The following is a 27602-nucleotide window of genomic DNA, read 5'->3' on the forward strand; positions in this document are numbered from 1 at the left end:
GCAATCGATTTATCAAGTCTTGTCTTGTTGACGTCATCACACAGCGTCTGTAACGAAACGGCATGCTAGCTGAAGTCGATGAGGAGGTTGTAAACATTTGAGTTTTCCCGAAGAGACTGAACACACATGGCACCAACAGATCAAAAAACGAAGAATGAGAAGTTTGTAGGGAAAGAGGGCGACTTGGCGAAAACAAAAAGTGGCGCGAAGGGTGTCAAAAAGAAAAGAAAATGGATCTCCGATCAGAAATTATTCAAAGGCAGCGTAAAAGAAGGTACAATAAGGCTGAACGTACACGTAAAAACTACACAGTCTCTATCTTTAAATAACATAGGAACCGTGAGAAATCAATTCATATTAAGATCAGAACTTAATCCGTGTTGGGTTAATTCAAACGACTGTCAACACAAGAGCATGAGCATAGTCTAGATAAGTAATGATACTGAATCTGATTTTTTTTTTTTAAATGGTTTGATTTACCTGTATTTAAAATCTCTGACTTAACTCTTCAGGTCAAGGATTTGCTTTCAACAGGAAGCAGAAAGTCAAACATGAATACAACAAACTGCTGCGAAAGGAGAAGAAGAAGAACCCAGGGTCCAAAAACCTGTACAAAGAAGAGTATCCAGAACACCTCAGGCATCTGTACGAGGCTGAGGCAGAGAAACTGAAGAAAGAAGCCTGGACAAACAGAGTGAACAGGAGTAAGCTGAGGATGAAAGGGCAGGCGAAAGAGATGGGGGAAGGTGATGGAGAGGAAGAGGATGATGATGAGGCACAGCAGACCGAGGCAGCTGGTGAAGAAGAAGTTAGTGGGGGATCTGAGCTGAAAGAGTCAGTGTCCGGGAACCAAGCTGAGCCAACATCAGCTTCACAGAGCGAAAGGTGAGCAAGTCTGTGCAGACATACAGCACTGTGCCAAAATCATGAAGCAATCCTCATTACTTTATATTTAGCTTTCAAGGAGCATTGACTGCTTTTTTGGTCACTTCCTTGCTTGTTCAGCCACTCAGCAATGACGTATGAATCACTGAAGCACAGAAAACACACCGTGTACAAAGGATGGAACAGTGTTGTGGCTACACTGAATCACTTTGTTGCTAGCAGTTTGTTGCAAAAACTAATTTGTTCTTTAGTTGAACCTAAAAAAAAATGCCAAAGATAAAACAGTTTGATTCCCAAAGAGCTACTAACTGAAAACCTGGCATATCTCAGCATGGTATGCATTGTGTCCTATAACTTTTACACAACACTTAAAACAAGAGAGGGTGGAGTGGTGGAGAATGCATAGACAAAGTCAGCTTTTATAATGTTGGGTTTAAAAAAATGTTTGCTTGTTTCCACCAGTCTTCCAATGAGCAATCGCATGAGGAAAAAAATGGAGAGGAAAAACTCTTACCAGAAGACAAAAGAAGAATTTGAGAGGATCCAAGAGAAGCGGAGAAAGAAGAAAGAGGTAATGTGTTTGACTAAGTAAAAGAAAAATAAGATCACAGTCTTTCATTTTTTTTAATGAAAAAAGTTTTTAAACAACAGCCTGTGTGTTTGCTGTTTTTAGGAGTACTTGAAGAACAAGCAACAGAAAGAAGAGGCCATCCAGAAGTACAAACAGAAAAAGATGGAGACATTCCAGATCCTAAACAAAAAGACCAAGAAAGGACAGCCAAATCTAAACCTCCAAATGGAATATTTACTTCAGAAGATACAAGGAAGTGGGAAATGACTCCTCCTCAGAACTGAATGCCAGTAGAGGACTTTACTTAAAACCTCATAGGCTGAATCAAGGCTGCGAGTGGAAACTTGTGGTTGTTTTGACCATAAATTACTTTGAGATATATATTGTGATTTCACAGTATTTTTTGCTCTGACCACTGAAAGTCATTGTACTGTCCAACCACAAGATGGCATCATAAGAAATGAAGTGATGACAGAGCATGCTTTTATTTTTAAAAATAAATAAATATATAATTTCCAATAATGTGCTTTTATTTTGAAATAAACCATAAATACAACTTTCTTTTGGCCAATTTTCTGGTAGTCAACAAGTTTAGCTTTTATTTCCAAGTAAACCTCCAAAAACACAATAACACTCATCCCGCTGACAGCCTTCATTATGCTGCTGTCTTAATTACACACTACATAAACATGTTGCACACATGTAGCCTGCATAGAGTAAGCTCACTCTGCAGCCCCATCTCAGTGTGAGAGCAGCGGGTGGACCCAGGCTGAAAAGCCTCAGGCTGCCTCCTCATGACATCACATGGTTGCAGAATGACTTGCCTAACACTCGTCTGTGAGGCAAGACTTCCTAAACATAGTGCGGTCACAGCTCTGTTAATACTGAGAGCGGATACAAAAGGTTTCAGTTTGTTGTGCTTGTCATTTGTAGAAGGTAAGAGCTTTCCTTCCGTTTCTGACTTATTCAAAGAAAAAAGGGACAAATGCAAACCTGTGCAACTTGTAGATACAAGAGCTGAGGAAAGAAAGAATTCGCCAAGAGTTTTGTATATGCTGCAGAGGTAGGCCCAGAACTTTACTTACATTGTTTAAGTGTCTTTGTCTTTACAAAGTAGGTGGCAGTGCTGCTTAGTAGTATGTACTCACTTAGTTTGTAGCCAAGTTAAAATTTGCACTAATTAAACAGCCTTCAGGAAAAATCCAAATTCAAGACTTGACAATCCAACACCTGCCTCTGATATTTCACTTTCAGCAGTGTTTGCTGCAGATTTAGAATTCCTGACAGCATAAACTGCGCTCCATCTCGGAGCAGTGCAAGCAAGACAGCACCTGAAAACAAAGGCGCGAGGAAAACACATAGGGGGACACATTAATTCATCTGCTGCTTGCAGCAGTCTTGCAGGCATTATGCCGTCATGTGTTTTGTATGGTGGAGTATTAAGATAATCCTTTACTGTGTATTTACATACCTTTGTCAGTGGCTTACTAGAAAAGGGAAGTGCAGTTTAGCTGTAGTGCTCTGCTACTTGTGTAACCACCTTAGTTTTCTTAAACTTGCCTTCACGTAATTTTTTAATTGAGTACAGTTCTTTGTCTGTCTTACAGGAACCTGCAACCAGGTTTAAGTCTGTCTGTAAGCCACCAAGTTATCAGTGATCTCATCATCTGGTGCTACTTCCTGCCTCTGTTGTCATGGTGACTCTAGGAGGCCCAGAGGACTGAATATAGGGCTAATGAAGAAAACTTCAAAGTACATGCAACCTACCACCCAACAGTGTCCATAAAAAAATAAATATATAACGATAAGAGAGACACAGCCAAGCATGGAGGAGGAGGAGGACGGGGTGAATGGCTTTGGACGGAGCCCAGAGAGGAGGGGCTCTGACTGGGGTCGCATTGCCCTGCTGGACAAGACCAAGGAGTTCTTCCAGACCTGTGATGTGGAGGGAAAAGGCTTCATCACTCGCACTGATATGAGGGTTAGAGATGGAGGCTGTGTGTGTTTCTGTGGACTTTACACACTTCTGTAAAGTCTGCAGGCATTTGACAATTTCACATTATTAAGGCAGATATATATAAGACATTTTAAATGGTAGTTAATGAATCAAGGATTAATCATTCAGTGTATATACTGTCAGAAAGTAAGCCTTAACAAATCCATCTATTAATATCATTACTGTAAACATTTTCCACCAGTTAGGTTAATAATTGTGCCAGCCCAATATGAATATTTATTTCCTTTGAAAAACAGGGAGGGGTCAGTTTTTCCTCGACACTCTTACTCTTTCAGCGGTTTTTAAAAATCCGTGGAGGACCTGTGAGTGCATTAAGCCGCTGCTAAGAAGAACAACAGTTCAAAAGGACACACTTTTACCTGTGGAACAATTTAGTGTCCTGCGGGGCTTTAATAACAGTGAGCACCGAGTAGGGAACACTCTGTCACTTTTTCAGTTCATATTACCGTTGCTAAAGAACTCGGAGCACTCAAACAGCCTGAGAAGTGTCGGAGCAGCACGGCTGATGGAAATGTTTATGAATATAATGCCACTCTCTCAGCGCACAGGCTGCAGTGAAGAGCACAGGCAGGAACAATGCATGCAAGCCTCTTTTTAAAGGTCTGACCATTAGTGAGCTGTGCTCCCAGCTAATTAGGGCAGCTCTTGTGGGTTTGTGTTGAGGGTTTTTTTTTAATAAAAACACTCTTACATTTAAAAAAAAAAAAAGTAAAAAAAAAAAACCTCAGTGCAACTGTTAGGTCAGTGTAAGCTTCGTCTGAGCTGTGTCACTATAGAGGAAAATGTACTGTAGCAGATTCGAGGTGCGAACTTATCATGAGACATTTATTTATTGTGTCTTAAAAGTAACTTGCAGTGGTTTTACAGTGAGTGTGTTTCATTTTGAAGTGGAGTTCAGCTCACCACAGTGGTATTTTAAAGTCCTTTTTGTTTATGTGTTTCTCCTGGCAGAGGCTCCACAGAGAGCTGCCTCTGTCCGCAGAGGAGCTGGAAGACGTGTTTGACTCTCTGGATACAGACCACACGGGTTACCTCACACTGGAGGCATTCACCTCTGGATTCAGTAGGTTTTCTGCCATCAGAGGCTCTTTGCTTGGATCACACATATCACACACGTTACTCCAAATAGATTTCTCTATATCGAACCTGAAATAGAAGACATTACTATAGCATCAAGTTGAGTTCAAGTTGATTTTGAATACTTAAAGGTATCTTGTAGTTCTGCAAACACAAAAAAACAGAGCGGCTTTAAGTGCAAAATAGAATAATAAGGAATAGTTTGTAAAAATGCAGGCAGGGCTGATTTGTGACAAAAGTAAAAGGGGAAGTTTACTAAAGCAAAGACAGGAAGTAGAGCTGGAGTGTTAAGGTGTTCATCAGGAGTGACCAGATGTAGGCAGGATTAGAAATGAGTACATCAGAGGGACAGCTCAGGTAGAGTGGTTTGGAGAGGCAAGGATAGGGTGGTAGGAGACCAGAGAAAGGATGTGAAGATAGAGCTGCCAGACAATAATGAAAAGTAGAAGACCACAGAGAAGATTTGTGGATTTAGTGATGTAGCGATCATTTGCCTAATGGGAGGCAGATAATGGGAGCAGCTAAGAGAAAAAGATGTGGGAAGTCATGAAAAGCTTTTGAATTTATCTTTCAAGTTTAAAAGCTGTGGGTGTGTTTCAGGTCAGTTCTTGCATGGTCGAAGGATCTCTGTGACTGATGACCAAAATCAGGCCCCTGGCCCAGTCTTCAGGGCTAAGGAAGCCCTTTATCAGAGCCAATGGGAAGCCAAGCTGTCAGGAGTTGAGGATGAGGAGGAGAGGCACTTCTGCATGCTGCTGGAAAGCCTGGGAGCCAGTAATGTATTTGAAGAGTGAGTTTAATCACAACAAAACCTTATGTGCATTAATGTTTTTTGTCATGATCCATTCTTGACAAACCTGTGAGCTAAGTTGAGTTTTGTCTCTCCCTCTTTATCTCCTTCTCCTCTCTTTCTCCAGTCCAGACGAGGTGCGCAGCCTTTGGATCCAGCTCAGACGTGATGAGCCTCACCTCTTGTCCAATTTTGAGGAATTTCTGGCCAGGGTCACCCACCAAATCAAGGAAGCTCATCAGGAAAAGAAGGAGATGGAGAGCGCCCTCCAGAGGTAGTAGGGCAGAAAACACATACACAAGGGGCAAGGGAAAAGGGGCTTTTCATGGTGTTCTACCCATTCACAAGGTTTTTAGTGACTATGAGTGTGGACGAAATATTGGACATGAGGCTCAATATAGGGAAGGAATGAGAAAGAAATACAGCATTGTGCAACAGTCTCGAGCCACCCCTAATTTCTTTATATAAAAACAGGTTGCCTGTTTTCTGTTTGGATTGCTCATATGAATGTGTGTGTGTGTGTTTACAGTGTGCTTGGGATCACTGTCATATTGAGAAATTTAGCTCTTGCCAACCAGATACTATCCATATGATGTTGATGGTGGATCAAATTCTGTACTTTTCTGAGTCCATAATTCAGTCAGACTCTCACTTCTGTTTGTACCTCTGTCTGACTTCCTCAGAAGAGGATTTGAACCAGAAATTTCAAATCTGGATTCATCACTTCATAAGACATACATCAGCCTTTCCTCCCTGTTTCCTTTCCTTAAGAATGTCTTCTTGACAGCCACTCTTCCACTGCGATCATTTCTGACAAGGCTTCTGTGAAGAGTACATGGATCAAACGAAGGGCCAGATGCATCTTTCAGACGTTGTGCGATGTCTTTATTGATTTTTTTCCCCTGTGTCTTAAGGACATGACTTTAAGATACTATTCATCTTCTTTTGTCCTCCACTTGTCCTCATATTTTAACGACACTGCATACCATCTCAAGAGGTGCCAGGTTTTTGGCAAGACTGTAAGTAAGGAAATGCATATGCTATATATATATGTGTTTTATTTATTTACTTTGTTTTAACCAACACTTTATGGACCAAAAACCACAATAAAGCCAATATGCTTCTTATGCATTAGCCCCTAAATAATCAGTGTCATAAGGGTGGGATTGTGTTTACATTGTGGATGCCAGCCAGAGCCTGCTGCATGGGATTTACCTGTAATTCTCTATAGAACAACGTCTTTATCCATGTCAAATGACCACTAATCTAGATCCACACTCTGACTGCCTTCTAGTGGTGTGCAAACACATTAATGATATGATTGAGTGAACACAGAGCAAAGGGGGATTTTTTTTTGTACTGTATATTAATGTATTTACTCCCCTGATATGCAGAATGACATACTTGATGATTATAGTCTTTTGTCTTTGTAAATGCAACATGAGCATCAGTGGGATGTAGGCTTACTCATGGTACTGCGTGGCACCATGTTACAGCTTGTTATTCTTCTAAACTTAACTAATTGGCTGCTGGGGTCTTAACGATCATCACAGGGATTGTACTTACCAGTAGTCTGAAAATGTGTTTGCATGTCAAGTGCTCACAGTGTAGACAGCAATGTTGTTCTGTTTTTAGATATTACATGTACCACCTTGTGTCTTTCATCGATAAATAGTTTACCTTAACGTGTCATTTCAGGAAGGCAGCAACACATGACAGTGAGATCCGGTATTTATATGAAGAGATGGAGGCACAGATCAAAAATGAGAAAGAACGGCTGCTGCTAAAGGTAAAAGAGCTCAGACATGAAGAAAATCTGACAATGAAGCATCTCCTTGGCAACCGAAGAAGTAAAAAAGATTCAGAAATACAAAGCAAGATGTTTAAAGTCATGTATGCTGGACTGCACTGTACAGAAGTGCACTCTATGACGCAAGATGACCAACTTCAAATTTAAATAACTTTCTGTGTGCTCATTTTAATTCTGAATTCAACACAGCTGGGATAGGCTCCAGCACCTCCGCGACCCTGAAAAGGATAAGCGGAAGCGAATGGATGGAACACAAGTAAAAAGGAAAAAAAAGCAGTTCCTTATGGAAGCTGATAGTCTTCCACACTCAACCACTAGACAGTTATTTCAGTAAAGTGGAAGACCACTTTCTGCATTATCATAAATTCTGGGTCCTTCAAAGAGAGAGAACAAGCAGTAGTAATGATGTAAGCGTAGTTTTGCTTAAGGATTATATCGTATTGACAGCAGTGTTTTTATCTTTTGAGCTAATTTTGTGCACTTTTAACCGCAAGTTGAACCTTTTCTTCTTCTGGTCCTGCAGGACTCTGAGCGGCTTCAGTTGCGCAGCCAGGACCTGGAGCACCAGCTTCTTACGAAGGAGAGAGATTTGGAGCAGCTTTTCCAGAAGCAGAAACGGGTAAGTTAATATGGACGACGCATCCCAAAGAAATTCTGCGGTCATGTTTAATAAGAAACATCCACCATTGTAACAGCATGACAAAATAAAATTTAAGCTCTCTGTAAAAACATTTGTTATGTGTAACTATTGAATAGTGGGCTTGTGGCATTACATCTGTCGTGTAGAGAGGATTTACACCAAACCTCACTGTTTTGTTCCCTGTGCAGATATCCCCTAAGTACACTTACCCAGCATTAGTGTATTATAACTCCTGTGAATATCTCCCTGTTTAGTTAGAGCACCAGTGCTCTGAGCTGAGCAGTGAGAAGCAGGAGAGCCACGTAGAGAACGTCAAACTGAAAATGACCAACAATGAGTTGTCCATAGCGCTGGAGAGCACCAGCCAGGAGCTGGTGCTGGCCCAGGAACAGCTGGCTATGCTGCAGGAACAGGCCTCCCGGCTACAACGGGAGAAAGAAATGTGCGTATAAGCATTGTTTGTATTAACTGTGTTTCCCTGCAGTGTGCAATAGAGTAGCTATTTAAAAGCAAGTTTCTTCTGTCTTGTTTCAGGGAAATGTACCGAGTAACTGAAGGACTGCAGAGGGAAAAGCAAAGTCTAATGAAGCAGCTTGACCTCCTCAGGTATAATGAGAACACCCAGCACTTTTCAAACTTGGGTAATAGTCCATGAGTTTTTGATGAGCCTGTATGCACACTTTTGAGCCTGTGTGGACTGGAGACAATCCAAAAGTTGTACAATCATTCATGCCAATGTTGAGTGGATATAAGTTTCTGACCACAACTATTGTTTTACTCATTTTGGCTCCTGGTTTAGTCCTAACTGGCCAAACCCTATGAATCAAACTCCAAGGTTCAAGGATTTGCAAAGCACAAAACACTCTTTAACATCCCTTCTTTAACTTCCCAGAGAGATGAACAAGCATTTAAAGGATGAGCAAGACTTGTGCTGTGGTGTAGTAAGTAAATAGTATTTTATGTAACTGCATTAACTCGATTACAGCACTAGAATAGCTGAGTAATGCACCTTCTTTTTGTAAACAAGCCTCGAACCTCACTCAGAAAGAAGCAGAAGCAGAGAGCGGGCCTCGGCAATATATTTGATGACAGCAGCCAGCCGGCAAAAAGGTGATTCATTCATCGTTCAAGTACTCTTTTTAACAGAATTCATCCCTGTCAGATTGCTTCCTATGCAACAATGACAAATGTGATGTAAAAATCATGCATCAAAGGAGGAAAAACAGAGGATGTCTGATTCCTTATACTCACAAAAAATAGCCAAATTATCAACTAGAAATATTAGAAAACTCAAGTGAATTGATCCAGTAAATCCTCTGTTTCTCCTCTGTCCCCAAAGAGCCTCACTGTTGGTGGATGGGTCCTACCTATCTCTGGAGGCCTTGCCTATAGAGCACCTTCAAATCGTTTTTGTTGCTTCCTCCTCCTGTAGTGAAGATGACACCACCACTGCCACCCCTGCTCCCTCCACCACAGCTGCTAGCAGCCCTGTGTGCCAACAAAGGCCTTCAGCGAATAGGAACTCTGGCTTAGCCAACGGTCACATCAGCCCCGTTCTGCCTAAAGTGCACGACGTGAAGACAAAGGCCAAAAGTCTTTCCACCAAAATGGCCACCAGCAAGACGGTGTTAGGGAGAAGCAGAGACAAATCAAAGAAAGTCGAAATTGATAAGAAGGTGGCAGAAGAGGAGGAGGTGTTAGATGCCCCGCCGGACGGGTGGCCCCTCCGCAGAGTCATCTCCATAGAAGAGGACCACCTGCCCCTACCTGCTCCAAGGAGGACCTCAGCCCTTACTGCACCAGCTCAGCGAGGAGGAAGACGAGAGGGATGAGGAGGAAAAAGACGACAGAAGGAGCGACCTCAGTGCTTCCCCACGTTACATCTCAGTGTCAAAAGAAGCTCCTCCTGCAAGGAAATCCTACTTTACTCAATCGAAGAAGACCCCACCTGTATCTCCAAGAGGACAGCCTGTGGGAAAGGAAACCTCACAGGTGTGTTTACGGCTCCCCACTTTTATATATGCTTTTAGATAAGTTACTGGAGAGGTAATGAAACTGTCTTTCTAATTGCTCGCCTACAGAAGGTGAAAGAACTGTTTGCCCCAGACCGCCTGTTTAAAGTGGTCCTGGTTGGAAATTCCAGCGTTGGGAAAACATCCCTGCTGCGCTCCTTCTGTGAGGGCCGTTTCCACCCTTCCACAACTGCTACTGTGGGTGAGAAGAAAGGCAGTCATATTTTATTGATGTTTCAGGGCCCGTTTTAAACAGATCTGAAGGGCATGTGTGCGAGTGTGGCTGTGGATGCCTTTCCTGAATACTGGGGGGCGATTTAGCATCACATGAAAGGGCTTGTGAAGTCACACTGGCTGTCTAAGAGCCCTGGCACTCATTGTACTACAGATTATGTCACTTTGGATGAATTTTCTTTATCCTCGCTTTCATCTTTTCCAATCCTCCTTTTATGCCTTGTTGTCACCACCTTTCTCACCCCTTTTTCTGCTGGAATGAAGCACAGGCACTTTGATCCCCCTACTGGCCATTTATATCATTGCTTCTCCGTAGTGAAAACGAGAAGTAAAATCAAACCTAAATTAAATGTGAGAAGTGTGTCCTTATATTATGTTCGATTATGTATTATATGTTATTATATGTTGTTGTTGCTGTTTTAAATCAGGTATTGACTACAGTGTGAAGACATTAACATTGGACAATATGCAGGTAGCCATGCAGCTTTGGGACACTGCAGGCCAAGAGAGGTGAGTGACCACTTCCTTCAGCATATTTCAGTTAACTGGTTGGATATAAACCACTAATATCTTGCAACTTTAAGCTTACCAATAAAATACTAATCAAGAATATCGTATCCAAAGTCTGAATATATAGTCAGTTTATTGCAACCTTCCTCCAATTTTAGGTTTAATCTGAGAGAAATTGTGAGCTTTTTTAAACAAATTATGACTTTACAATCTCAAAACAAAATTTCCACACTTGCAAATTCCCTTTAATTATGCTTTTACCCTGCGTCTGTATTACTTTATTTTATATTTAAAAATTTTTTATAGAATTGATCTAATATGCCCTCTTAATAAACACAATTCCTCTTGCAATACTTTATTTTACATGAATGGAAGTGTATACAGTATATACAGTTAGGTTAATAAGTTTCTGAAGACTGAAAATTAGAGATACTGTATAAAAATGTTTTTATTTCACTTAATGCATTATTTTTGTCAAAACCTTTGAATTAAATCCAATACTATGGACTTCTTGAGTGTTTCAAATCCTCCGTAGAAGTTAACAGAAACAAAATTACAAAAAGAAAATGTGTCGTATTTCCAACACTTCTTCTTCTTTTCTTGAATAGTCACTATAAAACAATAACCATGTAGTATAATATTGTATCAGTATTGAGGTGGATGTACATAATGTATTCTTATACTCACATTTGAAAAATGGGCCACTGTGCTGACATTCAAATCCTGCTACTGACACAGGTACCGCAGCATAACCAAGCAGTTCTTTCGCAAGGCAGATGGTGTGGTGGTGATGTATGATGTTACAGTGGAGGAGAGCTTCAAGGCTGTGCGGCTCTGGCTCACCAATGTTCAGGTTGGACCTTTGACCCATTCAGTCCTGTGCAAGTCTTGTTTTGTTGCATGCATGGTTCAGTTCATCCAATTTTGGAATTCACATTCTTAAAAGCTGGGGTTATTGCTCATAACGTTTATGCAGTTCACATCTTTGGCAAATCCTGAAATGGGAAGCTCTGGAACACTGTTCTTTATTTTCTTAGGAAGCAGCAGGAGAAGGGATCCCTATTCTCTTGCTAGGTAACAAAATGGACATGGACGAAGACAGGGAGGTGTCATTTAAAGAAGCTGAGCAACTAGCTTATGTAAATCTAATGCATTTTTGTGCAAGTATTGCCTGTTCTAGGACAACAGTGGGTCTGAATTTGTGTGCACACCCTTTGCAGGAAAACAAGGTGATGTTCTTTGAGGTCAGTGCCTACATGGGAAAGAATGTGACAGAGTCCCTGACTCACCTGGCCAGGTAAGATCAAAACAATCTGATACACAGCGCACCGGGGCTGCATTATGATTCGCAGCAAATGTCAAGCCTTTTTTCCCCCTCTTTGTTTACTCAGAGTGTTAATGGAGCAGGAGGACAGGGTGAGAGATACAACAGTCATACTCAGCACTCAGCCTGCGAAGAAGAAAGCCTGCTGCAAGTGAAGACTCAAGCTAACACAAAGAAAACCTAAAACCATAGGAAAAAAAATTTTGTACTGCTATACTCAGTTTATTGAGAGGCAGATCTTTTTTTTCTGTGGAGATTAAAATGTTTGAAGACAAAACTGAAAAGAGTAATGGACTTTAAAACCAGGAAGGCAGTAAATGCTTAAATCAATATGTAGTAGAAGTCCATATAGTCTGTGTGAAAAAACTGCTGTCAAACTTTAATGAAAGGAGCTCCTCTACAGTAAAACAAAAAGTTGTGTCATTACCTGTAAATGCTAAATCACAATTGTCTCTTTGTAGTATTTAGAATATTCCTTATTGTAATTAAATAAAATCCCTTTAGCTAAGAGAAAAATCAGAAGTATACTGTAGCCTTTTCATAACAGAATCTTTGCTTCAAGTTTGAAATGAAAGCGGGATAAATTATTTGATTCTTTGACATTTTATTCATCACCACATTCTTTTTTTTCCATATTCTTTGATCATCCGATCTCTAAACAAAGTGGTACATGGCATAATTGCATCATGTTTGTTACTGTTCTGAGGCATTGTTCTCTTTTTTCTGGCACCAAAGTTCTCAGTAATTAAAGAAATAAATTCCATTTCACATCTTTCTGAAATTAAAAAATGAAAAAGGATTCACATGCAGATACTTGCTAAAATAAAGCAATGAATTACTGTACTCTCTATACAATTATACAATATGTAATAAATGTTACTAAAGGTAAAACAGTTAATGACTGTGCTATAATCCTCTTAACATCACACAAGTTAATCGTTTTCCATTCATTGTAATAATAATAATAATAATAATAATAAATAAATAAATGATTTTCATTTCATACATCAATCAAAATAATTCTCAGAAACAGACCAAAAAAATCAAGTAGGATGATACATTCAATGAGGTGCCCGAGTCAATCAAGTTGGTACACATGATGGCACTATTGCTGATAGATACGTGCCTATTGTGATGACATCACCTAGATGCTGGCTTGATGGCATCCAATCAGATGCGCCCAGATGCCCTCCCTGGCAAACTGGAATGCTTGTTGGAGAGCCTGTGCCCTCCCCCTCGCTGACCAGAGGGGCTGAGGCTAGGTCTGCGGCACGGCTTGGTCTGTTGTTCCTAACGCATTTTGTAGTCGTGGGAAATGGCGGCCTCGCATAGCTGTCCTTTAAAATCTAGCTCAAGGGTGAACTCCAGGTCACGCTGCAACAAACATTACCAAAAGTGAATTGAAGTAATCAGTTACAAAGAATTACACACAACCAAAAAGGCGAAGGACAAGCAGCACTGTAAGAAATATTTCCTTAATTAAAAAGAAAAGAGATTCTCTGTTAATTAACTGCATGCACACAGCAAATAAACAGGACATTTTCTATTATTAACAATAACTACAGGGAACATAGGACACATACCATTATTTGAATATTTTCTGTTATTTAATGGTGTGTGGTCAGGATACAGAAGAAGCAGCTACTTTTCAGCAGCTCCTTTGCCACAAGGGGTCACCGTAGTGGGTAGCTCTTCCTGACGCAGCCCCAAAGGGGATTTTGTGGCTCAGGCTGGAATTAAACCAGCTACTTTTTGCTTGCTAAGCAAATATGCGCTATTAGAGGCAGTCTACAGTAAAACAGGATGTTAAAAATATGGCATTTTTTACTAATTGAAGGTTTATCTATAGTAAAAAAAGAGGACTTTTCCCACTATTTGTAGCCATATCTTTATTATATTTCTAAGTATGTTGCTGCTGTTCTAATTTAGGTAAATTCCCTTTTTAAGTCTAGAGAATTGTCTTGAAAATTTTTAGTCTTACCACATTCTTCTCGTTTGGCCTGACAGCAAGACTGCCAAAGATCTCCTCTCCCTTCTTGACAGTTAGGTAGTCCTCTAAATAAAACACAGTCTGCTTCCAGTGTGTGCTTGGGGCATCTGGAGCTAAAGATAGGATGTGATGGAGGGCAAGGGAAAAGGCAGGGAAGTGAAAATGAAAGATGGTGGAGATGATAAAGAGAGAGGAGGAGAGAATTTGAAATTAGGTTAAAGAGGAATGGTGGTGAAGCAGTAAGAACAGGCAAAGAGGAAAGAAGAGTAAAGAGGAGTAGGGGAAATAAAAAGATTTACAGAGTAGTCTTGACAGGCACTAGACTGCCTTCGGCATGTTAGCATAGAAGAAATATAACAGCAAAGTGCCTGAAATTCTCTCATCCAATGGGAAAAATACAGAGGCAGATAGAAGAGATCTCCTTTGGTGATGCTCAGCCTCAGGGCCAACAGACAGCCAAAAAATAGAACCTCCTCTACGCGATATTATGTAAGCACCGGATGCGTGAATGTATTAACATAAGCTTGCATAACATATTTCACTATAATAGGTGTCCTCAACAGCATGATGACGCGCGCGGTGATTCTGCTGGTTCAAACACTGGTCACGTAACACCAGCAGAGTGTAGCCAAGAGCTAAGGTGCAGAAATGGAGCGCCATCCATTTAATATCCACTGATTCACTGCTCAAACTACTCAAGTGGCTGAGGGGCGAGCCAGGATGTGAATCTGCTTAACGGTGCAAGCAAATCTTCATGTATCCTTGGCTACAGTTTTATACATTTTATAAACTTTTGTGGTGTAAAATAACTGAATAATCTAGGAGAAATAATGTTTATATCAGGTTTTGAAATCTGTGAATCGCTGAACACCTCAGTTCAGTTCTGAAACACACTTGCTGTGATAAATAAAACTGATAACAAGTGAAAAAGAAATGTCACTCATTGGTGTTTCAGTTAAATAACAAGTGGATTTGGAGAATATGTGTTTTAAGGCATAAGTTTCAGAAAAGATTGTGAGTGTAGACATTTAAAGTTCCTTAGAATTGTTTTATCATTGAAAGTGAACTACAGGAGTTGTCCACTCTTTTCATAAACCTTTCTGTTGCATCGCATTGGGTACATTGCAATAGAGTCCTGATAGACAATCCTGGGAAGTAATTGTCCTCGTCTGCTATGCAGCATAACACAACCTCACTATATAAGCACCACATGGAGAAAGTAATATCAAAAATGTATAGTACAGTACTGTGGAAATGGCTTGAATCACCCCTCAATTCTGTATATTTTCCTTCAATGATGGGAAATGGGTGCAGCAGTTTGTTGAAACGAGTTTTATTCAGGAATAGTTCTCCAGGCTTCTTGAAGGACATTCAGAATTCTTCCATGGATGTTGGCTGTCTTTTGATCTTTTCCTTGTTAGGATGATCCAGAGATTCAGGCTCTGGCCAACCCCTGATTGATAGTTCGATTCATGACTGATAGTTCCATGTGTGTTTTTCTGTGTTTGGGATCATTGTCATGCTGATAAATCAAACTGTTACCAATCTCTTTCCACATTATATTGCACGGTGGCACAAACCTAACTGCACTTTTCTGTGTTTGTTATTGAATCGATTTTGACAAGATCCCCAACACACCTCCACAACAAATTCATCTCCAAACCATGAGAGAGCCTCCCCTGTGTTTTACAGATGGCTGTAGTGACTCTTTCCTAAACACCTTGGTTCATATTGATGATTTAAACAAATCCAAAATGTAAGTTTTGGATTGATCACTCCATAACACCTGCTGCCACTTATTTTCTGTTCAGTTCTCGTGTAATTTGGCATACCTCAGCCTTTCATTCCTGTTTTCCTGCTTTAAAAATGGCTTCTTTGCAGGCACCCTTCCTTTCTCATGAGACTTTACTGAGCCGTAGATGGATCAGCCAAAGTGCCAGATGCATCTTTTCTGGAGTTTTTTCTATTTTTTAAAAGACATGCATTTCAGACACTGTTCATCTGCTGTAGATCATTTTGTCATTTCTTTTGTCCTCCACCCGTTCAGTGTCCTCAATTTTGTTAATTAGACTACCCAGCATGCTCAGAAATGTCAAGGTTTTTAACAATAGATCTTAGGAATCACCTTGTTGCTCCAGAAATAGCATTTTAGGGCTGTTAAACTGTGGTGTCTTTGGAATTTTTGATAGATTCAGCTAAAGAATTGGAACACATTATGTATTTTTGTAATGAATTGCTAGTCGCAGAGTTCCAAAAGATAAAATTACAATTCATTTTTTGCTACGTTATCTGTTATGTGTGGAAATAAAACTGATTCATCCCTTGAACTAGGTGCCTTTTTTTTAACGCTTGAATGATTCATAGGTCAGTGTTAAGTGGCTTACCAAATAAGAAATATTCCCCTTCCTTAAAATAAGTGAAAAAGCAGCCAATATCTAATGAAAAACCCTGGAAGATTATCAGAAAGCTGGGAGAACGACCAGTTAAACCAGTTTAACATTTTGAAGTCTGGTTACCAGGGTTGATCAAGACTTTTTACACACACTGTACCAAAATATGTGACACAATTTTTTTTTCTATTTGATTGACCCAGAGGTTTAAATCTCAAAAGTCTTTAAAATAAAAAAGGCTCCTGTTTAGCCTCACCAGTGGAGAAACCAGTCTTCTTGTGACATTTGGTGAACTCAATGGTGAAATACGTGACCAGAGCATGGACGTAATCATTGCGCTGAATCTGCAGACAGAAGGCTGAGGTGAAGGACAGGTCCTCTGGCTTCACAGTGTAGATGTCCACTTCCTGAAAATAAAATTGCCAGTAGCTGATGTTATATATGTCAGGGCAAATGAGCTTGAAATCCATAACCATGCTATTTCAGAATAGAGCCACTGTACAATCACAGGCTTGCAACTTGCCACCACCATTTGCGATCTCTCACATACACATGCGGCACATGTATGTCAATGCTTCTTGATTATTCACCATGATTACTGTGCATGTGCAAGAATATGTGTGTGTGTGAAAGCCCACAGGTTGAATCACGGCTGGCAAATGAAGCCTGCTCGCACTACACATGCTGTGTGGGTGTCCTCCCTCATGTCTACAAGGGAGGGAGGTTTTGTGCGTGTGAGTGTATGTGTGTGTTTTATATCAAACTGCCTTACTGAGGTAGCCACAGATCTAAGTACTTTGTCACCTGCTAGGCATCATACTGGGTTCAAAATAGAGGAGGAGCAGGTGCATATCTGCTTTGCATGTAGATGATGCTGTATTTAGGAGGATGGAGGGGGATTTTTATTTTAAATTGCAACCTGTTCATCTTGCCCAGCCTATTGGGCTTTGGAGCACTCGGCCATGTGGCGTCACCATGACAGATTGTGATTGAACACCTCTGTCCTTTCCAATGATACCAGGCCAGTATCGTATACAGCAAATTGTAGGAGGAGAGAAAAAAAATTCCCGGGAGCGACTTTGTAATTTTAGCAAGCGAGGAATGACTGGCAGTTTGAATTAAGAAGCAGTGAAGTGGCTGGCAGGGGTGGGTTGGGGTGAAGATGCCCTGAATACATACATGTAAAAAAGATACCTGCAGTGAGAATAAAATTTCAGACAAGCATGTCAGTGGCTAAGCTCCTCCATCCTAACACACGAATCACCTTTTCTTAACACAAAAGCAAGACCATCGCTTATCACACTGATGGAGAGCCCATTTCATTCCCACTGGTGACTCAATGCCTGCTCTTGTGTGACATTTCACCATCGCACAGAGGGAAAGACTGAGTGAGACCTCCCTATTCACTCAGACTACTGAGGCCTGACATTGTTTAAAATCAGAGAATGGGACACAAGATGAAAGGAACGGTGGAGTGATTAGAAAAGTGAAAGTGAGAAACGAGACTATAAAATGATGTGAGAAACAGATATTGAAAAAAGGGGCAATGAAGACATAAAATGCTCGGAATAGAAAGAAACATGATATATGGAGAGAAAAGGGACAGTGAAATAGAGAAAAGGTAAAGGTAGAGGGGACAAACAAAAAGGCTATCACCTCTGTGAATGCTCTCATCCTCTGTTCATTTGCGAGATGAAAGACAAGCTTCTGTTGTATCTTCAAGCATGAAAACAGAGCTGCAGCCTATTACAGCCAGCCAGAAATCTCTATTATGTACTAGAAAATAGACTCAATAGATGGGGAATGTTCACAGTGACAGAGGATCACAGCTGTCTGACTTTTTCTGGGAATTCATGTACCCAGGAGATAGAGAAAAACAAAAGTGTTTGGATATGTGCCACAAACAGGTATGAAATCATACTGTAGACAAAATGCGTTCACAAACTGGTGCAAATGCAGACTAACCTTCAGAAGGCAGGCGTTCGTCACCACTTGCTTGGGATCTACCACATCTACCAGAGGCTCTTTGATGGCCACATTGCGAATGCAACTCATGTCGAACCCATATACGTTTTCCCACCCTGTACATACAAAAAACAAACCAGATACCCATGTGAATGACCATGCACACAATATGTGTTTTCTGGATTTTTTTTCTCCTTCAGTTTTCAGGCACAAGCAAAGCTCTGTTCTCCCTGTTCCTGCTAAGCTGTCAGCACAAAAAAAGGTAGCAGAGAAAATAAAACAGAGCGCTTGACTCTGCCAGGAAGAACAGTCCCGCTGTCTTTCTGTCTATCCAGGCCGTATGTGGAGAAAGACAAGCCGTCCCGAAAATATACTCTGGCCTCCTCCTCTACCTCCTCCAGAATGTCTGGCATCCTTGTTTTATTATAATTTGGGCTGAAAACACACCAAAAAAACACATTCACTCCCCCACTCACTCAGTCCCTTCACTCCACCTTGCTTTGTCAGGAGGCCAAACACTAAGTCTGTATCATGAGATGGTGAGTGTGCCACCAACGCAAAAAAAACTAAAAATAAGAGTGTGAGGGTTTGGGGTAAAGTGAGTTCTTTTGGGATTTATGTGAAAGAATGTACCTTTATGTATGTTTAGATGTAATAAAGCACAGGAGGCCACCTGTGCAGTGAAAGGGAACTCAGTAGGCGTTATTGACCCAGATTCAAAGCCGATGTACGTACAGGTTTGAATGGCACCTTTAATACTGGATCACAAGGTTAAGCTCAGCCCTCCAGCTGTGTTAGCTATTTGAACACATGCCGTGAGTTTGGAGCAGAGAAAGCAGTTCAGGATAAAAAGTAACACGCTGGTTTAAATGCTTTTGAACCTCTTGCTGCACAACAGGTTTCAATGCTAGATTAAACTACTTCCACTTAAATTAAAAATTATTTGCATTCACCCAATTTTTAATCTTATGGTCTTTATGGCTATAACGCTATAAAAGACCCTGTACATTTTAGCCACTTTTGCAGAAGGTACTGCTTTTTACTGTGGCATGTTTTGGGGTTTTTTTCCCCTTGCAGTCACTAATCAGCATTTAAGAACAATCTATGGCTTGTCATTGTCACATAAAGTACTGTTTGGTTTTATAACCTACAGCTTCACTGTTTTGGTTCAGTCTTAGAAGTAGCTAGCTCTTTTCAGATGTTTTCAGTTTGGGACTGAAAACATCTGAGGCATTTGAGGCAAGCAGGAAAAGCTCAGTAGGTAGAGTGGTGGCCCCATGATCGGTAGGTTGGGGGTTCGAATCCACTGAACGACTACCCTGAGGTACCCCTGAGCAAAGTACCGTCCCTACACACTGCTCCCCGGGTGCCCAATGGCTGCCCACTGCTTCACTGAGTGAATGGGATAAATGCAGAGAGAAATTTCCCCACAGGGATCAATAAAGTATACATTATTATTATTACATTATAAACAAGTTGCTCTACTAGTGAGGAGAGTGGAACCCAGTATTTTAATTTAGCAACTGATGAAGTGTAAAGCTGGTCAAAGAAACTGACTTTCATTTGCAGTCATGTAAAAAAAAAAAAAAAAAAAAAAACCTTCCACAGGACTATGCACTTTAGCAGCTTGTAAAACCACCTTTAACAGCAATTTCTACATGACTTTATCAGTCTCTCACATTGTTGTAGAGGAATTCTGGCCCACTCTTATTTACAGTGTTGCTTCAGTTCTTTGAGGTTTGTGGGCATTTGTTTATCCACAACTCTTAAGGTCTCAACGCAGCATTTCAATCAGACTCAGGTTTGTGCTTTAACTGGGGCATTGAAACAGCAGTATTGTTTTGTTTTCCATTTTTAGCCATTCTGTTGTACCTTTGATGCTTTGCTTGGGATCATTGTCTTGCTGCATGACTCCTTATCAGACCATATATAAAGTAGACAGAAAGGCATGAAGTGGGAAAAGAAAGGGCCTCGGGTCTGACCCAAACCTAGGCTGCTACCTTTCACCCTCACAGAGGCTTTCTCCCAGCAAAGTAAACACTTGTTCAGTCTTTTGTACTGCCACAAACATTAACATGCTAACTCACACCTGTAGAGTCTGAAATGTAACTTTTGGACTTTTTGTAATCTGGTTTTACTGACTACTTAAATCAGTTCGGAATACAAACCAAATTTAAACAAACATTCATATGCACTTTATCTACTACTCATCCACAGGAACCATCAAGCTGTGACGCAACAGTGGGCACTAGTTAAACACAGCTGAGAGGAAGACCGAAAGAATTTAAATGAAACTGCAACAAATGTATCGTAACTACTCACAATGTATCTTAAAGTCCTTGTACTGCCGGTCTTCAATGGCTACCACGTAGAGCGCTGCTCTGTCAGGGAACATCAGGCCTCCAGGTTTCTGAATACAAGAAGAAAAAAAAGTCAGGTATCCAGTGAACACACACACAAAGGCCATCAATCACTCATACTGTTCACACACCTGGCATGTAATAAAAGATCACATGTGCTGAGTTCAAAGCCTGCTGACAGCCATTGAGGTTAGCAACCTGATCATTCATGTATGACCTCAGCATCTGGCGAGCAGACACATGCAAGCGAGTGTACAGTAAATTCTCCACTTCATCGCTGTGTGCTGTGTCTATGTGTCAAATAGCCTTATTTGTCCAGCCAGCCACTCACAGACACACACGCACATAAAGCCCTGCTTAACTCCCCGAACCTCCCGCAGCACCATCTTACCAGCCACTTGTCCCTGGCAAAGATGACCGTGTTGAGCATGGATTCGTAGAAAAGGCAGTAGCCCATCCACTCTGAGATTATAATGTCCACCTTCTCCACGGGCAGCTCCACCTCCTCCACCTTGCCCTTGAAGATGGTAATGACTGCAGTGTGCATAGCCACAAAACAGCAGGCAGTAAATTACTTCACAGCTTCTTCATCAGATTAGAGCAAATGACTTTATTCTCAAATGACAATGTTTGTATGCCTTGGGATTGCTGTAAATTAGTACAACTTAATTATGGTTGTCATCTGGCGCCTGATTTTTTTTTTTTTTGGTGCATGCATTTTATTTGTCACATTTCCACATTCTGACATCTTTGACCTCCAGAGGAAGAAGACACCACCAATTTAAAGAGGTGTTACACGGCAGGGAGTTTTGTATTACCAATTGACCTATGATGTGCAGTATATATCATTAATTTCATTACTAAATATAAGGAAAAATAATTTTAAAAATGTATACATTTTCTCAGGGCAGGTGTTCATTCATTCAGTGAATTTAAGCCATCTGTGTTCCACAACATTAACGAATGCAGTGCACAGATGCTTTCCTTCTAAAGTAGCATAAAGGGGCAGTTACTGAATTTATGCCAAGGTTTTGTAAATTGAGCTAGTCACAAAATTTCATTTATCAAATATTCAGAAATTACAGGAAAATTCAGCAATTCAATACTCTGCCCCTAATAACACAATTGGAGGTTAAATTACCTTTTTCTAATGACTGATAGTCAGTTCTACATCTACTTTTGGAATATTTATAGTTATTAATGCATAAACGGAAGTCCTGACATTATAACTTTACCACTAGTCTATGTTCAGGGGATCAAAAGCCAAGTACCTGAAATGTAAATATAAAAGATTAAATTAAAACCAGCCTAATGTCAAATATGTAGGTTATGAAACCAAGCATCTGTTTCCCAACCTCCCTCTGTGAAGTTCAGGGTGGCATTTTACAATGGTAATAAGCCCCACTGAGGGGATTCTGATTGATGGCAAAGATTACTGTTATTTGACGAGCTGCCATTTAACCATCAGGACTGTGACTAATATTGTCAAGTGTGACGGTAATGATGGAAATATACAGATTTTACACGCTACTTCTCGTTCTGTCTTCAGATAGGTGGATATGGGATTATGGCAGTAATGAGAAACAATACTTCTTCTTACCATTGTGCAGGTGATTCGACTTGATAATCTTCTCTGAATATTCAGATATACTTGAGCATTCAATCTGCAGGATCACAGAAAAATAACTTCCAGTTAAAAGGTCGAGACATGGAGTTATTGGTCTATCTTTAAATTAAAAACAAACAAACACTTTTTTGATCAATTTATCAATAATTAGAAAATATTTCATGGGTTTTAGTGTGAGTAAACACACACAAAAAATTAATCAAATCCATCTAAAAACACTAAGGGGCTTTTTGCATCTTCAAGTGCAAATAACAGTGTCTATGGATGCAGCTGCTGTTCTTCCAGATAAGTCATCTCAGATCTGGTGCCAAATGAAAACTCATGATTAAACCTTCCTATTCATGGGTATACTACAGCCTATAAATCATACATAACTGTGGGTTACAACACCAACCTGTCACTTACAGCTGTTCTCTAAGGGGAGCCAGGTGTCTCTTATTGCCTCTGTCTAACAGAGTTTGCCTGACAAGCTCTTAAGATACATTTTAAAAAAGCCAGGATACTTTTTTAAAATAAATGTATTTGATATGGAGGAGTCAGAAGTCAAATATGTGTAGACTGCAACTATTTCTCTCATAAAGATTTAAACAACAGCAGTGAATGTTTGATTGCAGTGAAGCATTTGTTTGTGGTCAAATAGTTCATCTATTTGTCTCACCCCGTACACGTGTTTGGCACCGGCGTTGGCAGCAAACATTGAGAGGATTCCAGTGCCGCTACCGACATCCAGGACTATTTTATCTTTGAACACGTGCTTGTTGTGGTACATGGCATTCCTGTAGGTCAGTGTCCGCACCTCATCTTTCAGCATCTCCTGCAGTGATAATAAGAGTAAGAGTCCATGTTACCTGATGATTTTTCCAGTACCGGCACGCATACAAAGGACCAAAAACTCAACTACCAAAGAGCAGTGTGATTCATAAAAATCCTCAAAGGAATACATATTACACATTATGTTACATAATGGATCTACATTGTGGCAAGTGTGGGCAGTTTTGAGAATACATTGATTTTTTTTCCATGAGTAATGATATGGAAAAGGCAGTATTTAGGCCAAAAGCGTTAGTGACAGTGGCAGAGCTTCTTGAAATAGACAGGAGTACAACACAAAGCCTTTGGGGACTGCCTGATACCCATCTCCCTGAGCCCATTCACATATCCCACTTTCCTTCTTTTTCACTTTGCACAGCTTTAATCAGGACACACTGGTTGACTGCAAGCAGACAAAAAGCTGACCTATATGCTAAATGCAGACACTGTTTAAGAGGTCTATATGTTCCTAAACTTTTCCACCATCTCTTTGTCACATACCAAGGTCATTAGTTGGGCTGTGGCCTTGGCACTTTACTTCAGATAGTTTTAAAAGACAAACAAACACTTTTTACTACTGGAGTGCTGAATATGGATTTTTTACCATGCATATAATGTTTTTAGTGGTGCTTGGTAATAGAAAAGCCTTGTGTTTTGTCAGTTGTCAGCTACTCTTAAATTCCCCTCATGAAATCACTTTTAATACTTAAAGTTTGGTTCATGCTGGGAGCTTATTATTCGATAAATTTAATAATTTCAAAAATGTTGCAGATGCTTTTGTTTAAATCTCAAACTCCTTTTAAGGACAGATTCTGAGAGTTCTGTTTTTATTTGTCTCCATTTTGTTGCGTTTAGTCGTTTGTTAGGCTTTCCCTTGGCATCTGTTACCTTAAGTGGATCTACTGAACTGAAGGTTTGATTTCTGTATGCACAAGGTTCACAGTTATTGAAAATACAGCATAAGAATATGCATCAAAATCAAAATAAAAGCCCAATTGTCCTTGTATATTATAGTGTTAAATCGGTTTAGGTTATTTTTTGACATATCCTACTAGTGTAAAGCCAGCCAAGCATGGTTGAAATTCCTTGGCAAAGATAGAAAGAGTCAAGGGGGTGCCTTTTTTCTTTCAATTCTAATCATACCAAGCTGCTGTTTTTCCAGCCCTGTCTGCATACCTCATGGATGCCAAAGTGAGCATAAGAGTCAAAGTAGTAGTCCCGTGATGTCATTTCCTCGGGGCTGATGAACTTGGCAATCTTGCCTCGACCAGGACAGGTGGCCAGTGCTGCTACATGAGGCGTATGGGGAACGCAGGGCACATGGTGGGTAGTAGGCACTGGTTTAGGCAGTGGGGAGGGCTGAGCAGACTGAGAAATGGGGGACATTACAGGCTGCTGCCTCTGTTAAGGACATACAAGAAAAGAAAAAAAAGGGAGAGTTTGTAGCATCATTTAGACATCACAGTCAAGTTAATGGTTTAAAACGAAATTATGGGAATACATAGGTTACAGGTTAATAACGGTCTTCTAGAGAGATCATTCAATTCAAACCAAGAATAAACTCTGAAATGTTTTTTAATTGTATTGTAAAGCCATTTCCATAACACATATGAGACAGCGGTGATACATAGTGCACTCATGGAGGAGCCGGCAAGAGATGCAGGTTCCGCTTCAGCACCAAGGACAGCGGACATTATCACGTTCAGCAGCCCATGTCCGTGCATCAGTAATGAACCACTTAATCAAAATGCAAATATTCCATATGCATCGTCTATTTTAACTGCATTTCCATGCGTCTTTTGAGTCTAGAGCTGTCCTGACATCTGCAGGACATGCACTTTACTTAGCTTACAAGCCATCAGTGCAAAATCTATTCTTAAACTCGTCTTCATAATTATCGCTGAAAAATACAGATATATGCATAATATCTACACCAAATGTGTTGACACGATCAAAAAATACCAGACGGAGAGTTCACCGGTCCCGCTAAATGCGGTGCAGGACACCACAAGGTCCCTACCTCTGAGCTGTCCGCCTCCGCCATCTTCCGCCGTAGCAGCAAACAACGCGACGAATGCCTCAGTCCCATGAGAGCTGACGAGATTTAGGCTACAACTCTTTTAAGTGTTCGGGGGCTCTGAAGTCCTAATAGAAACGTGGGAAAAATAACAGAGAGCCACAGAATATGACTGGAACACACGGAAAAGTGAGGGTCATTCTAAGAATGTATCACAATTTCTTACAAATTAGGCTAAACCCACTCCCGGTGGAAAGTTGTGAATATGAATTTGAGCGAGGTGAAACGTTCGGATATCCATACTATAAATGCGATACAGGTTGTTTTTAGTGGGAGGACTCAGGGAGGCAGAGCAGTCTATTGGCTGGAGAGATGGTGTTGCGAGTAGAAGGTTGTAGGTTTGATACCAGCACTAGTCGGTCCTTCCGTTAAAACCCTCGTGCGCCGCTTCAGCGTAACCCGCTCGCTCATTTTTACATCTCCGGTAAAAGCAGGCTATCAGAGAAGACGCGAAATGTGCCGCACCACCACCAAGAAAGACATTCAGTCGCGTATTACAAAAGCAGTTCCACAAAAATGCTTCTCATCAGCCACTTCATCTCTTGGAAACAGCTCTCATCACAGGGACTCCGACACCAAAAGTCGCATCTTTTTGTGTTAAAGCCCTTTTAGTTGTAACGCCGAAGGCTTTCTCCGCAGAGAAAGTTTAAAAAAGGGGAGTTCAAACTGCTTAGTGTGCACCCGCCTGCCCGTTAAACTGGGACCCCGCTGACGACATGAAATGAGTGGTGACAAAAATACAACTGTCACCAAAAAGAATAGCTTAATCTCTGCCTTCTCAAAGCTAGATTCCTTCTCACACCAGACTTTCCCACAGTTAAAGGACCCAGGCAACCGGCAAGATTCTCAGTGGCTCGCTTATATAACACAGGTGTTTGAGTTGGAGAAGAAAAAAAACCCAACTTCTATACAAACGTGGTATGCTAATTCTGACCATGAGGCTGTTTAATGTTGAGAGAGGTGTAAGCTACCTATAGGTCCCTTAATGATATCTGAATTGTAAATCGATTAAAGGTGTGCAGCTTCCGATTAGTAGCAGTAAATAGTTTTTAATTACTTGGCACAAAGCCTATCAGAATCGAGGACCAACGTTCTAGAATTATCTAGACATAAAGAACCAATCAGCTTCAGAGGAAACTTTAAATCATGTTATAGTTACATTGTTACTTGAAAGTTGATTCCGTTTATAATTTCATGGTAATTTGTGGAAAGCTAAAAACGATTTTGACGATATCTTTTTTCAGTGTTACAACCAAAACGTACAAAAAAGCTATTTGACCCGATTCATGACTGAGTAGTCTACCACAGACAACGCATGGAAACAGTCATGTATTCGTTGTTATATGAAAATCAGTCAGAGCAGGTCCATTCAAACAATACACATATACATTAATTTCTGAGCACATTTTTTCATACTTTATTCGATAATTTCCGTTTTGGAATCTTTATTTTAAGTGTTAGAATATATCCATCCATCCGTTTTATGTTGTTGGGGGACAGCAGCCTCAGCAAACCATTCCCCTCCTCCTGGACTCACCGAGGTGTTCCTATAGGCCAGACAAGAGATGTAATCTCCAGCGTGTCCTGGGTAGCCTCCCGGTAGGACATCCCCGGTAAAGCTCGCACAGGAGGCACCCAGGGGCCCACCTCACACACCATAGTTAAAATATTTAAATTTCAACTAAATTTGTAGTAATGATCGGATTTCCTCACTTATCTACACCACACTCCTTGTCCTTGATTTCTTATCATTTCTTATCGTTCCTCTGTCCCTTAATAGAAACCACATATATAGAAACTATCCTCCCTTTCAGTTGTCTTTTGCACTTCCATATCGGAAAGTAGTTACTGTAGGTTATTTTCTGTACACAGCTGGAGGGCTGAGCTTAACCTTGTGATCCAGTAATTAATGTAATTAATTAACTTATTTATCCTTAAGTAAGGTAATGACTTGAGTTCTAATGCTTTTTGTCTCTTGAGTTAGCTGTCAATGTGGGATTTTTTTCCCCTTTTGTTCAGTTAAAGCTGCCTTTCATTCTTCAACACAGCTTAAACTCTAATAGGTAAGCTTTCTTGTAATTTCTTAGTTCTGCAGGCTTCTTGAAAGACATCCGAGACTCTTCTTTGGATGCTGGCTGCCTTTTGTTTTGTTTTCTGTCAAGATGATCCCACACTGCTTCGATTATCTTGAGGTTCGAACCCTGGAGAGATCAATCCATGACTGATGCGTTGTTTCACCCAGGCATACTTTGACTACATTGGCAGTATGTTTGCGATCATTGTCGTACTGAAAAATGAAGTTGCTGCCAATCAGACACTACGTGGTATTACATGGTCGATCAAAATCTGGTGGAACTTTTCTACATTCATAATTTGATTAATTTGGATAAGAGCTCCAACAACACTGGCTGAAATCCAGCCTCAAACCACGGTAGAGTATCCACGCTGTGTTAAAGATGGCTATAGACATTCACTGTTGTATCTCTCTTCGGACCTCTTCCATGCATATTTCA

General features: G+C 40.6%; 3 protein-coding genes across 4 annotated transcripts; 2 read left to right on the top strand and 1 right to left on the bottom strand.

The window, feature by feature from the left end:
• Positions 1-22: 22 nt before the first annotated feature.
• ccdc59 (coiled-coil domain containing 59) lies at positions 23-1978 on the top strand. The gene is made up of 4 exons (XM_040035410.1): positions 23-274; positions 513-885; positions 1348-1456; positions 1559-1978. Exons 1-4 carry the CDS (start codon positions 127-129, stop codon positions 1721-1723), a joined length of 795 nt encoding a protein of 264 aa, XP_039891344.1. The 5' UTR covers positions 23-126; the 3' UTR covers positions 1724-1978.
• Positions 1979-2399: 421 nt separating this feature from the next.
• On the top strand, positions 2400-12278 carry cracr2ab (calcium release activated channel regulator 2Ab). Its single transcript, XM_040035403.1, is given in 19 exon segments — positions 2400-2519; positions 3064-3437; positions 4425-4536; positions 5151-5340; positions 5468-5614; positions 7039-7129; positions 7674-7769; positions 8045-8232; positions 8325-8396; positions 8683-8731; positions 8818-8900; positions 9130-9550; positions 9552-9782; positions 9872-10004; positions 10465-10546; positions 11285-11399; positions 11584-11685; positions 11767-11843; positions 11938-12278. Coding segments are annotated over 18 exon segments (2433 nt in total). The 5' UTR covers positions 2400-2519; positions 3064-3281; the 3' UTR covers positions 12026-12278.
• Positions 12279-12470: 192 nt separating this feature from the next.
• LOC120735763 (protein arginine N-methyltransferase 8-B-like) lies at positions 12471-26022 on the bottom strand. Of its 2 annotated transcripts, XM_040035409.1 has the most exons (11): positions 25256-26022; positions 25033-25157; positions 24189-24413; positions 22861-23016; positions 22176-22239; positions 20967-21109; positions 20538-20625; positions 18216-18331; positions 16507-16657; positions 13852-13973; positions 12471-13244 (listed from the first exon to the last, which is right to left on the bottom strand). In XM_040035409.1, exons 2-11 carry the CDS (start codon positions 25099-25101, stop codon positions 13161-13163), a joined length of 1218 nt encoding a protein of 405 aa, XP_039891343.1. In that variant the 5' UTR covers positions 25102-25157; positions 25256-26022; the 3' UTR covers positions 12471-13160. The 2 variants fall into 2 exon arrangements, with proteins under 2 accessions (XP_039891343.1, XP_039891342.1); XM_040035408.1 differs by having other exon boundaries at positions 25033-26022.
• Between the last annotated feature and the right edge of the window lie 1580 nt (positions 26023-27602).

This window comes from Simochromis diagramma, unplaced genomic scaffold (assembly GCF_900408965.1).
Source record: "Simochromis diagramma unplaced genomic scaffold, fSimDia1.1 OVJJ01000816.1, whole genome shotgun sequence".
Taxonomy (NCBI): domain Eukaryota; kingdom Metazoa; phylum Chordata; class Actinopteri; order Cichliformes; family Cichlidae; genus Simochromis; species Simochromis diagramma.

Coding starts and splice junctions, on each gene's coding strand:
- ccdc59 (XM_040035410.1), top strand. CDS start 127: ATGGCACCAACAGATCAAAAAACGAAGAATGAGAAGTTTGTAGGGAAA. Junction 886..1,347: donor TCAGCTTCACAGAGCGAAAG/GTGAGCAAGTCT, acceptor TGTTTCCACCAG/TCTTCCAATGAGCAATCGCA. Junction 1,457..1,558: donor AGCGGAGAAAGAAGAAAGAG/GTAATGTGTTTG, acceptor TGCTGTTTTTAG/GAGTACTTGAAGAACAAGCA.
- LOC120735763 (XM_040035409.1), bottom strand. CDS start 25,101: ATGGGACTGAGGCATTCGTCGCGTTGTTTGCTGCTACGGCGGAAGATG. Junction 20,626..20,966: donor TTGCCAGGGACAAGTGGCTG/GTAAGATGGTGC, acceptor TCTTGTATTCAG/AAACCTGGAGGCCTGATGTT. Junction 18,332..20,537: donor CAAGGACTTTAAGATACATT/GTGAGTAGTTAC, acceptor TTGTATGTACAG/GGTGGGAAAACGTATATGGG.